Source organism: Perna viridis, chromosome 5 (assembly GCF_037379345.1).
Source record: "Perna viridis isolate PV_CMFRI_1.1 ecotype Kerala chromosome 5, ASM3737934v1, whole genome shotgun sequence".
NCBI classification, from domain to species: Eukaryota; Metazoa; Mollusca; class Bivalvia; order Mytilida; family Mytilidae; genus Perna; species Perna viridis.
The window spans coordinates 32,284,468-32,298,222 of NC_142449.1; the positions used below are offsets into that span (position 1 = coordinate 32,284,468).

Below are 13,755 nucleotides of genomic sequence, written 5' to 3' on the forward strand. Positions count from 1 at the left end.
AAGGTTAAAGCGGTACTCAAAAGTATTTAATCCAGGGACAAAGACCAAACATGGAAAACAGACACACACAACAAAGAACATAAAGTAACTAAAATCATACATACATATTAACAAAAGCAAATGAGCAACTCGGACTCCATTTAAAACTGGGAGAACCAGGTGCACCGGTAGGGTAAACGTCCTCTGCTTTTCTAGAAACACCAGCCAAGATGCTCAAGTCAAGTCCGTGGTAGACAAACGAGGAAAGGAAAACTATGACACGTTGAATAAATCAGTTTTAATGGCGCAGACGGATTCACGATAATGATTCACGAGTTCAAGATGACAACCATAAAACTTCTGTGGTGATGACTTCAAACTTGTAGCAACATAACCCTGTTCCCGAAGCCTACTTGTTAGAATTCTAACGCGATACAAAATGTCTGCGTACTTTCGGCAAGCTCTACAATAACATATGAGTTGTGATATGAACTCTCCATACGCAGGTGCTGAAGGGATGTTGCCACAGATGAAAGGAAAGTTGACAATTTTGAATGAAAAATCATCACGTTTGTCGTAAAGTTTAGTCAATAGTGTTGATGACGGCAAAGATAATAGAAATGATAAGTACTACTGGTAAATCTGTTTTTCTTATTTAGTTGTCTTTTGCTCAGTTACAAAGTTTTTCACACGAATTAAATGAATCTTCAGAAAATGTTAAGTCTCAAAGATACGATAAACAAGCAATTTATTGAAGGTCGTAATTTATTTTCTTATAAATATTTTCTTAATCTAATCGAAATCACGTCTTTTCTTTTCAGATTTGCGAAACAGTTAAAATATAAGTGTGTCATAGAATGTTTTTTCTGGTTTTATGCTTTTATCTGCCTCATTTCATGTTAGGACTTTCAAACAGTAAGTTTCATGATCTTAATTCATAAACATAATATGTTTCAATTTTCTCTTCCCTCCATCTGCCCGTCAACTCAAACGTTATTCAGTTTGAAAATCAAGTTTTTTTAGAGTGAAAAAGGACATATTTATTTTAAAAATGATTAATTTTTCCTTGCTGATCTAATTGTGCTTTTTGTATAATGCAATCTGCCAATATATGTCAAAAATATGCTCTTGGTAGCAAAGGATATATGGGGTTTTCTTTGAAGGAGATATTAACTGCATTTAAAATAACCAATATTCATTAATTATTAGCATGTAAATTTAAATACCCGCGACGTTACATTCGGAAAGATATATAGAGCTTGAATGGTGTGTCCATACTTGGCCCTACTGCCCCAATTCGACCTCTACTGTCGTATCAAGCTACGCTCTATAATGGCATTACATTCCACATTATATAAGTGTTCTAATGATGACTGAACATGTCAACTTAAAAACCCTAATATTCTGCGGAAGTTTTCGTTACTAGATCGTTATTGTCTGTATAATAATTGGAACTTATCTTCTATATAGGTTTTCGTATGTATGAGGAAACTAATATGTTATTGTTGGTCGGAAAGGGAATAACACAAGTGTGAACATTGTTTAAATACCATCAAAGTTTACCTTTTTTTTTTTTTTTTTTTTTTTAATTTTTTTTTTTTTTTTTTTTTTTTTTTTTTTTTTTGAATTTACATTATTAAAATGCGTATGATATGATATTGTGATATTGAAATTCTTTTGTGTATTTTGACTTCACATTTAGATGACTTATGTTTGAATGGACCAGTACAATGTGCAGCTTTTGGAGATAATGTGACTTTGAAATGCATTATTCTACAAGATGCTAATCAGGGTACCCAAAGGTGGCGAAAGGATGGAGATGTAATAGCAACTAGCAAAACATTGAGCATTGTTCACCAAATGTACAAAAGACGTTTTCGTGTCGAGTACAACAAAGACAAAGGGGAGTTTAATTTGCTATTGTGGAATTTTATGGAGTCTGACATTGGAACCTACATTTGTGATATACAGACTACAGTAGGGATAAATCAACAACACATTGTACTAATTGTACTAAAGGGTATGTTATAAAATATTTTTCACCGCTTTTGTAAACAATTTGACTGAAATATGTTATTCAAAATTATTACGGAATTATCAAGAATTAATATTTCAATGTCTTATAAAAGTATAATAGTTCAATAGCTCTGTCGTAAAAATAAAATGTGCTTATTTACAATATTTTAAAGTTAATTAAATGGTTGCGGACAAATCGTGTCAATATAAGCTAATAAATCAATTTGAGATAAATACTGTAATCTGATTAGTTAAAATAATTTTGTTATATCTCATGGATAAAAAAATATTGACACGCCCCTATTCAGTTAAATTCAGAGCTACTTTTCTCATGTTTGAAGATAAAAAAATGTTTTAAAATTAATTTATTAGAATTGGCTATGAAAAACATTGTGTCTATTGAAAAATAACATAAATTTTCCTTGTGCATATAAACAACATACACATGGAAAATTTATGCTATTTTTCAAGAGACAAAATTTTTATCATGGACAATTCTTAAATATTTTACGGTTAATGTGTTTGTAGATGAAAAGAATTTGAAAAATTATCATGTCAACAAAAAATGTAAGTTATTCATAGTGACTATAATATTATCTGTATATTTGATTTTTGAATGAAAACTAACCTGCTTTTGTACTGAAATGCATAAAATGAAATTAAAAAACAGAAATTATTTTCTACTGTAACTGTAGTATGCAAAGTATTTCTTCTAAAAATGTGTGATACGAGCAAGACTAGTCTTAATGTTTTATCAGTTCACGTTCTGCTAAAAAAAATTATAGTTCAACAATATAGTTGGTTTATTAGTTTGCTAATGTTTTTCAAGTTTTCTGTGTTTTGTTTCGGTACCCCTTGTATAGCAGACAGATCTTTTGCAAAGTATACATCGAAAAGTTTTAGTAGGAGTAAATCAATGAATTTAATTTTACAGCATCATTCTTTAAAGAAAACATATACTATGTCGCATTAGAAGGTGGCTTGGTAGTTGTGTTATTTTTGTCTGTCGGTTGCAACTTCTATATACACAAGCGTTATATAGGGAAACAAATGAACGTCAAAAGAAACTCAAATCAAGAAAACCAATATCGGGCAAACGAAGATCTCAGTTTTGGTGGAACAGTTGATGGCTTTAATCAATATGAATCGATTGACGAAAGTAATATGAGACATTGTGATTATCCAACTGAAGGCGATATTGAAATGATTGTTAACACTAGAAATTTTTGTCTAAACAATCAACCTTCAGCAATTTTACCGTCTCTGTCGACATTGGAAGACGATACCGGTTTAAGTGTTAATACTAAATTGAACCTGACTTGTAATCATGGCAAGAAGAGAAGCGAAGACATTGAGCCTCACGGAGGATTTTCAAACACATTAGAGACGAAGATCTTCAGAAATAATACTGCAAGTTATGATTCTGAAAGAATGTCAACCGCGTCTTCGCAAGGAAACACCAACACAATGCAGAAAGGGATTTATACTTAATACCATTCAATCCCATAAGGAAAATTGACATTCAAAATATGTACTCAAGACCCTTAAAGAAGAAGTAATACATATTTATACATAGGCTAGAATATTACTCTGTCAATACATTATATGTTTGTACTTTAAAAGTAGAATGAATTGATTACAAACTAAGACAGCAAAGTAACAAAAGGTGACAATGATACTGTTCTTCAATTTTTTTTTTACTTGTAAGGCAAAGGTGGGAGATGAAAGAGCTACTAGATGTACAGCATTAAACCAAAGAACAATCAATAATGCCATATTGCATGATCAAATCTTATCAAACTGTTTGATCAATAGTATTCAGCTAATATACAATCTCATAAAAATTAAAGTTTTCCAGATTTTATCAGAACACTTTCAAATCAGGATGATTGAAAAGCAATCACCAAAAGTAGACCGAACAACAAGTATACTTATCAGTCTTTTCAAAAAAGCCAGATCAAAAATATGTGCATGGCTATGAACCTTTCTAAATATACTTTAATAGATTGATTGATTGATTGTTGGGGTTTAACGTCTGAGCAGCAATATTTCGGCTATATTCAGACGATACTTTAATAGAAGTACCAAGTTGAAATACCTTGGTCAAAAAGGTAGACCTTTTTCTGTTATTGTTATCTGCAGTTATTTTTCAAGTGAACAGACTTTACAAATGTCTTAAAAATGTTGATTTATTCTCGGAAACATCTCAACCATCGAAGTCAAATATTTGACTCGATTAAACAGCAATTTTCACTAACCTGTATTGTATGATCTGATAATGTAATAACATAATTGAGTTTTTTCAAAAGATTTTCCCCGCAAAAAAAAGCACGAAGTTTTAGTGGAAAAAAAACAGCTACAGGAATATTGCTTGCGTCGGAGAAAAAAAACATTCACGCAATCCCCATATCGTAGTTAAAGAATTAAACTTTAACCAAGTTAAGTTTTGGTTTCCTAGAAATGACGACTATTACGACAACTGTGCGTCATCATCATACGCATTACACTAGTTTTTTTTCAGAATCCGCATATAATTAATTCCATTACAAGAGTAGGCAATATCACAGTATTTTTGTTGTCGTTCCTTCACTGCGGACATTTTTTGCCAGCAATACAGACATCTCTTTTGTTGAACAAGAAGATGATCTTGCTTGTATGAACTAAAATGTACTTTTAGAATATACAAATATGGTAAGTTCTCAGACTTGTAAAAGTAATAGAATTACCCGGATTATCTTTTATTCCTAGCTCTTTTATTTAGCATTCGTAATAGTGTGCTTTACATACAAAACCAATTTTGTTAGAGGCTTTCTCAGTAGGGACAACAGCTCGTGAAGAGAGGAGACATTTTGGAGCTTCTGCGGCTTTGTACACTGATTTAAATAGGTCAATCATTCATGTAATGTTTGAGGTTGTGAATGCCACGTTGTGCCAAAGAACTAATTGCCTTTACTGGCAGTGAGTCAAGTTTTGGTTCATGTTCCTTCTCACACTATCCACGCTCTTGCGTAATCTTCAGTTGCGTTCATAAAGATTTTAAAATACTAGTGCCAGTTACTTGTAGTGGTTCTTTGAACTTCGGGCCATGAGATAACACTTTTCCGAGATACTAATTTGAATAAAAATCAAATCACCAGTGATGACATGGCAGGAGGGGTTGTAAATAAAAGATTTGAAACAGTATCAAGTCAAGAGGCTTCTTTATTTACACTTCTGTGCTTAGGCCATGCAAATTTTGTAAATGTAACGGTATTTCTTTCGGTACTATTTATACATGTTGTGTGTTTGCGTGTATTAATTATAGAAAAAGATTTATAGGAAGATGGAGATTTAAGACGGTCCGAAAGGTTTTTAGAACTGGGATAATTGATTTATTATCAAATAAAAATAATACTTTCCTTCTGGTTGAACATTGCTTTGTATAAGCAGTTTAAATGAACTTCGCTTTTGGTTTTAACTATTTTGATGGGTAAATCCAGTTCATAAATTACGGATTTTAATTTGCAAAACGAAAATATCAAATTAACCAACGAAATGCAATTACAAACTTTAAGTTCGTTTTGTCAAAAATATATTGTATTCCGTAAATTAAGTGACCTAATTCAAAATGGCTGATCACATTCTACCAGCAGAGACATTGGCACGGTTGTAGTAAATGAACGGTAGGAATAATACCGATTTGATCATTCTTGGCAGTAGTCAAAAGGAATGGTCAAAAAGAAAGTCCTTATCGCGCTAGAACTCTAACAAATAGGCTTCTGGAACAGGGTTATGTTGCTACATCTCTACAGAAGTTTTATGGTCGGCATCATGAACTCGTGGATCGACCATGAAAACTGATTTATTCAACGGGTCATAGTTCACCTTTCCTCGTTTGTCTACCCCGGACTTGACTTTTTATGAGCAACTCGGCGGGTGTTTCCAGAAAAGCAGAGGACGCTTACCCTACCGGTGCACCTGGTCCATGTTCCCAGTTCTTAGTGGAGTCCGAGTTGCTCATTTGCTTTTGTTACTTTGTATGTATGATTTTAGTTACTTCATGTTCTTTGTTGTGTATGTCTGTTTTCCATGTCTGGTCTTTGTCCCTGGATTACATTCTTTTGATTACCGCTATAACCTTGGTTCCCTTGATTACTCTTTCCTATTACAAATAGCAATATCAGGGAAAACCGAAAAGTTGGAAACCACCACAATGGTCCTGACTTTGTATACGCATTTCAAAATGAAAGATGGGTTAAACCCGGTTTTATAGCACGCTAAACCTACCGCTACCATAAAACTTCACTACTTCCTGTATAATTCAGAAGACCCAAGCTTTTCACGAAGTTGTATAATTCTATAAGCATCAAAAGATCTGCGGGAAACGATTGTTTAATAACAAGGTACAACAGTAATCGAACTTTTTCATTTTTCATCAATTTATGTAACACATAAAAATTTTTAGCAGAAATTCTTTATTTTTTGTTAGAAATGAGTCAAAATCTTTTTTCTAAATACATTGTCAAAATGTTAGAATTATTTTTTGACAGGTCAGCATGTTTGATAAGCTCTTTTGACAGACAGTCGGTATACTAATGGCAACTTACAATGATCCTTATTGTAAATCTAATTTTCCCACAGTACTTTAGATAAAGTACACTGACACTGAAATGTCTCCATCATTTCTTGACTTACCAATTGAGATCGAAGGAGGACTGATATTTTTAAATATACAGAAAACGCGTTGACTGAATATAAACAGTCAATTTCCATTTATCTGTGATAACATTTATTCAGCTTCTGCGTATTTAGTTTTAATATCACAACTCAAAAGTTACGTCAGAGCCTACCGAAGCAACACGAATGTTTGTACTGTTCTGAATGTGGAGCGGCATTAGGCAATGAATATTGTCCAAGAATATCAACGTTGTTGTAATAGCATTGATCAAAATATAGTAATGAATATCAGGGAAAAGAATGATTGGTGGCATTATTTTATTGTAATGACGTCTTAATAGTGCCACAATTTTACGTCATGTAACAAAACCTGCTGAGAATTGTAAATTATGATGTTTATTCTGACACAACTTTGTCCAGAAAATTATGTCAACACCCAAGAATTAACAACTTTATTATTTCATATATGTTAAATTATGTAATAATGAATGTATTTACTAAATATGAAATGGTTTCTTGGGTTTCGGATACCCTTTTGTGGATCGTTATGGTGTATCCATCTGCACCATGAAAACTGATTTATTCAACGGGTCATTGTTTTCCTTTCCTCGTTTCCTTTCCTACCCCGGACTTGACTTTTTATGAGCAATTCGGCGGGTGTTTCTAGAAAAGCAGAGGACGCTTACCCTACCGGTGCACCTGGTCCATGCTCCCAGTTTTCAGTGGAGTCCGAGTTGCTCATTTGCTTTTGTTACTTTGTATGTATGATTTACGTTACTTTATGTTCTTTGTTGTGTATGTCTGCTTTCCATGTCTGGTCTTTGTCCCTGGATTGCATTCTTTTGATTACCGCCATAACCTTGGTTCCCTTGATTACTCTTGTCACAATTATGAACAGAAAATGACCAAAATGTACAAAATTGACAGAACATCTAAAATGTAAAGTTCAATTTTTTTTCTGTCTTTCATTTTTTTTCTGTCCTTCCAATGCAAGAATTATCAGACGTCTTTGTTTTCTCATGTCTCGAAATAACCAATTCAATCTTTGAACATTAGTACCTCATGATAATCTTTCAGTTGTATTTTAGGCCTAAGAGAGCGAGCCCTTCTCCTTTGTAACTGACGCAAGGTTATAATGCCATTTGACTTTACATCAAAATCGTACGTTCCTCATCACTGTTCATAATGGTGCTGCAATCACCACATCCACGAAAATAAACTTATGGTGTCCGGTTGCTCACTGTAATTAATTTATCATTTTCTATGTTGTTTTATTTTTTAATTTGAATGCTATTCACTGTGATTCGTCTATTTCCAAGATCTATAAGGTGTTCCAGAATACGAATGAATGTCATGCTCCTTGTTCTAATCTTCGTCTCCTTAGTTTTACTTTTAAACATACAAACAGTTTGTCCGACACAAACGCCTTCAAATTTGTTCCTCTGTTTTTCGTTCATTTACTGACTAATCTAAAGCTAAAATTTGTTACCCTGAGCATTTTACAAACTTTCCTCAAGTGGAAAGTAACAAATTTTGAGAAAAATTGGTCAACTACTACAGTTATCGCATGGAAATGAGTGTCCCAAGATAACGACCACTGCGGAATAACATTATACGACCGCAAATTATTTAAAAACTACAAATATTGAATCTGCTTTCTTCAAGGTAAACAGTAGGACATAGGTGTGCATTTCAAAACTCCAATAAAGTTCAATCAAGTACTTTAAATCTTCAATATTTGCATTTAATTTAACACCATCAAGTGCGGATTACAAATTACCTAAATTGTGTATTGGTACTAACAGTCTGATTAAGTTTTATTATCTATGAGAACAAAATTTCAATAAAATCTATTTTTAAATTTTTAACTACATATGCTTTTTTCAGTGCATACGAACTCAACTTCCTTTGAACTCTGTCATGTACTTTCTATGAAGAGGAATTTTAGCCCCTCATTCCTTAACGGTTCAGTTCAAAACCCCCGAATTATTCCAAGCCTTCCTTTTGTGGTATATCACCCTATTGTACAGTTTCAAAGAGATGCAATCAATTTTACTCAATTCATTGTCCAGACTTCAGGCTTGGGATTGGTCCCTTGTATGCCCCTCATTCTTTAACCGTTCATGTCACTACACACAATTTCAATCCAAATTTCATTTTTTGTGAAATGACACATCGTGGGTTAATAAAAAAAAAATAGATCCATTCATATTTACTCAAGTTATTATTCAAACATAAAGAACTGCTTGTTGATGCCCCCTTTTTGACCCCTCAGTCCTAAACAGTTGCCACTAGCCTCCCATTAAGGTTTTTAATGAACTACATAACACATGGCTAATTTTGGTATGGATTGAAAGAAAAGTCTTCGAAACATAAGATCTGATTGGTCATAACAGTTTCCCATAGTCACGTAAAAAATCTCGCGAGATCAAAGATATGTCAAAAAGCTTGTACTTATGCAGTGAGATTCAACCCAATATACTTTGAAAGATTTAGGGCTAAATTATTTTTTCTACTCAATAGAGAGATAAAACGCTGTCATAAAAAGGAGAAAATCTTGATAAAAATAATATTAAACCATCAATACGACATAATTATCTACCCCCTTAAAACAGCACAAACCATTGCTTTAGATTTCGTGTACGAAAGCCTATAAATGGTATCGTTGTGTCATATGCCAAACTGTCACAGCCAAAACTAACCACATCAACTGCTAAAATGTTCACCATTTTTACGAATGCTTTAAGGCACGCACAGATGACGTATATAGAATGTTACTTATTGTAACAGAAATCATATATGTAAACAAAACCTTCAATCTCAATTCAGTCTTTCATTGACAGTTAAAAGTAAAAAGGAAACACTCGGGAAGAAACTACTTGCTTGGATACATGTCCAAACAAGTTGACATCTAAGACATCACACAACTGGATGTCTTGCACTTTATGTACAAAACCTTCAAAAAGATTGAAAACTTCCATCGTAAATGCAAATGAATTGCATTTCAAAATACAGTGTACCTTTAACATGACACAGAATATTAAAAAAGGATACAAATAGATTACACCATGCTGATAAAACAAATTTTGTATACAAAGTTCGGATGAAATACTCTCATCATTTGCTAAACACCAATACACATTCTGTATCATTTCATATCATAACTAAGAGCACTCAATGCTGAAATAATGTATAGTTAAATTTATAAATGGTTGCTTAGTATCATCTGTACTTAACAGAAAATTGCCAAAAATTCCAGGGGGCACCTTAAAATAAAAGAGTGAAAAACAGTAGGTGATTACAATTAGTTTTCAATAAAAGCAATTTTTTCATGGTTCGTGGGTCATTGTGTTTTCAACTTATTCTTTTCCCAAGTTTTTCCTAAAATATTGGAACTAAGGTTTGTTAAACCTACAAAACTAAAATTTTCAAGGGTTTTTATGGGACAAAATCGGTACAATTTCCATTACTATGGCTCTGTCTCTTGAGATGTTGCATAACTAAGTGGCTAAGATTTCATTTCGCTACGTCTCTAATGCCACCACAACCTTGATGTCATCATTCTCTCCTGTATCAGCCAAAAACTTCCTCCTACATATTTCAAAATAAAAAAAATCCTAATAAAACTGACTAAACTAATAACAAGCTCAATAACAAGTCTAGACCTGTGCCATTGACATAATGAATGTATTTACTAAATATGAAATGGTTTCTTGGGTTTCGGAGACCCTTTCGTGGATCATTACGGTGTATCCATCTGCACCATGAAAACTGATTTATTCAATGGGTCATTGTTTTCCTTTACTTGTTTGTCTACCCCGGACTTGCCTTTTTATGAGCAACTTGGCGGGTGTTTCTAGAACAGCAGAGGATGCTTACCCTACCAGTGCACCTGGTCAATGCTCCCAGTTTTTAGTGGAGTCCGAGTTCCTCATTTGCTTTTGTTACTTTGTATGTATGATTTTAGTTACTTTATGTTCTTTGTTGTGTATGTCTGTTTTCCATGTCTGGTCTTTGTCCCTGGATTACATTCTTCTGATTACCGCTATAACCTTGGTTCCCTTGATTACTCTTTCACAGTAATTTAGAAAACATATGCAAAAAATTGTCTGACCACACAAACCCCTTTTCTTGTAACAGCCGCCATGTTTTTTATTTCATCAAAATTCCAAAGGGTCATTTCGTACAGAATACCCTAAGGAACATTCAAAGTATTTTTCATTGAATTCTGTTCAGTAATTTCTGAGGAGAAGATTTTTCGAAAAAATGTTAACGACTACAATTACTGACACCAAGTGCAGACAAAAGCTCACATGGTCTATGATCAGGTGAGCTAAAAACTATGTTTTTTCAAGTCCTTTGAATATCTATGGATGACTCATATCTTTTTTTTTAAAAATCAAACAAATGATGCTTTTTGTTTTAAATATGCTAAGTTTTTACAAAACCATAGTACTATAGTACTTTTTGTATTTAGATCTGTATTTTCTTAGAAACCACATATTAATCTCCTACTAAAATCAACCAAATCTAACCAAATCAAGAATAATATTGAAAAGCGCCAATTTTAAATACAATCTATATATCTTTTATCTTTAAGATGCAACAACCAAATGACAGACCAAGACTGGAAACTTGGTATACAACTGTTTCTGAATTGGAATTTAGTGGGTTTTTACCATGCATTAATCACATCCTCAAGCATACAAAAAAAATTAAAAATTTAATATTGAAATTACATGAAGCCTAATGCCATTTTATTTTTAATTTCATGCTTACCATATCACAGGGTAGAGGTTACCAATATCGTCTGTTTTTATTTCCCCGGCATCAACTTTGTGCATAATATGCCTCATACACTTGTTAGCCAAAGCCTGATATAAAAGAAAACAGCATTATTATAAATCAAATCAATGCTTTTTTTGTGTGTTTTGGTTGGTAGTTTACCAGATATAGCCTCCTCAATTTAACTATTTACAACTGTATAACAATTTGTGTAGTTTATACCCCAATCAAGTTGGCTGCAATAGCTACTGCTTTTACTAAATTGTTTACAGCAAGTATGAAACAATAATGACTTTTTTGTTCGACTCATTTTTTATGTGATATTGACAAATAATATTCAAGAAATATTTAATCAATAGTAACCCCATATTGACCAGCTTAAAATTGACCAAGGTGTTAAACAATCGAACGTTATTCATAATACCACTATCATCACTAAATCCTATAGTTTAGAAACAAAACAAGAGGCTCCCAGGAGCCTGAATCACTCACCTGGTTGAATTTTGCCTTTCAAGGGCAATATATTAAACAAGAAGTTTAGGACTTATCATAAGGATTATTTCAGTAAATGAAAGTCAAAATATATCATAGTTTTCAAGACATTGGCTGAAAACTGTAAAAAAAAAAACCTATCATTTTCCCCTGTCAAGGGCAATAACTCTTATAAGAAGGCAGCTGATACCTTTTATACCTGAAGACTTTTGTAGTCCTAAAAATAAGGATTGTTTCAGCTATTGAAAGAACTTGGCTAAACCTGACGGTTTTGGAGATATATGTGAAAAACTACTGTCTGACCCCTATGTTCTATTTTTAGTAACAGCAGCCATGTTTTTTGACAGATAAAAAAAAAACCACATCTATGCAGGATATGCCAAGGAACACTCATACCAAGTTTTGTTCCAATTGGTAAAATAGTGTCAGAGAAGATTTTTGAAAGAAATAACATTAAAAATAGCAAAAAACTTTGAATAAGGGCAATTACTCCAACATGGCTTCATAGATTAAAATGAAAATTTGACCACAGATAGATCTCATCATGCTGAAAACTTTTACCCCCGTGTCAGAATTGTGCTTAACCTTACCATTTTGGAGATATATGTGAAAAACTACTGTCTAACCCTTGTGTTCTATTTTTAGTAACGGTGGCCATGTTTTTCAACGGATCAAAAATCCCCATATCAGTTCTATGCATGATACCCCAAGGAACATTCATACAAAGTTTGGATCCAATTGGTCAAGTAATGTTAGAGGAAAAGATTTTTGAAAGAAATAACATTAAAAATAGAAAAAAAAACATTGAAAAAGGGCAATAACTCCGCTTCTGGAACAGGGTTATGTTGCTACAAGATTGAAGTCATCACTACAGAAGTTCTATGGTCGTCATCATGAACTCGTGGATCGTTATGGTGTATCCATCTGCACCATGAAAACTGATTTATTCAACAGGTCATAGTTTTCCTTTCCTTTCCTTGTTTGTCTACCCCGGACTTGACTTTTTATGAGCAACTCGGCAGGTGTTTCTAGAAAAACTGAGGACGCTTACCCTACCGGTGCACCTGGTCAATGCTCCCAGTTTTTAGTGGAGTCCGAGTTGCTGATTTGCTGTTGTTACTTTGTATGTATGATTTTAGTTACTGTATGTTCTTTGTTGTGTATGTCTGTTGTCCATGTCGAGTCTTTGTCCCTGAATTACATTCTTTTGATTACCGCTATAACCTTCGTTCCCTTGATTATTCCAACATGGCTTAATAGATTAAAATGAAAATTTGACCGCAGATAGATCTCATCATGCTGAACACTTTTACACTTTTAGGGCTGAACCTAACAGTTTTGGAGATATATGCGAAAAACTACTGTCTTACCCCAATGTTCTATTTTTAGTAATGGTGGCCATGTTTTTTTCAACAGATCAAAATCAGTTCTATGCAGGATACCCCTAGGAACATTCATACCAAGTTTGGTTCCAATTGGTTGAGTAGTTTCAGAGAAGAAGTTTTTAAAAAATTGTTAACGACAGCACCTTTGGCCAGGTGAGCTAAAAAGTATTTCTTGGCACTTTTCATTCCCAAATCCTTAAACCTTTCAGTTAAGTATATACAAAATCAATGAAAGTTTTTTGTGGTATAACACAATGCGGTGTAAGATCAAAGGGATTCATTCACTTAGACTTCAGTTAAGGAGGTAGACCTAAGGAAAGGTACACAACTCTTACAAATCATTGGAATGTTTGTATTCAGCATTTTACATCAATATCATGTAAGCATCAAAGTAACTTGGATTAATTTCATTCTGTTTCAAATGAAACCTTAATAGGCTTTG

At 33.2% G+C, this 13,755-nt stretch overlaps 2 protein-coding genes across 2 annotated transcripts in view; one reads left to right on the top strand and one right to left on the bottom strand.

Annotated features, from left to right (window-relative positions):
* The first annotated feature begins 302 nt into the window (after positions 1 to 302).
* LOC148617104 (uncharacterized) lies at positions 303 to 5,068 on the top strand. Its single transcript, XM_088584428.1, has 4 exons — positions 303 to 894; positions 1,682 to 1,999; positions 2,524 to 2,562; positions 2,930 to 5,068. The coding sequence occupies exons 1-4, from the start codon at positions 837 to 839 to the stop codon at positions 3,484 to 3,486; spliced, it is 972 nt and encodes a 323-aa protein (XP_088440554.1). The 5' UTR covers positions 303 to 836; the 3' UTR covers positions 3,487 to 5,068.
* Positions 5,069 to 5,178: 110 nt separating this feature from the next.
* The window catches only part of LOC148617105 (uncharacterized), a 28,847-nt gene continuing 20,270 nt past the window's right edge, over positions 5,179 to 13,755 (bottom strand). The window contains exons 12-13 of the mRNA XM_088584427.1: positions 11,431 to 11,525; positions 5,179 to 10,242 (exon numbers count right to left, since the gene is read on the bottom strand). Of these exons, the coding sequence (XP_088440553.1) occupies positions 10,176 to 10,242; positions 11,431 to 11,525 (162 nt within the window). The 3' untranslated portion in view covers positions 5,179 to 10,175. The remainder of the gene's footprint in view (positions 10,243 to 11,430; positions 11,526 to 13,755) is intronic.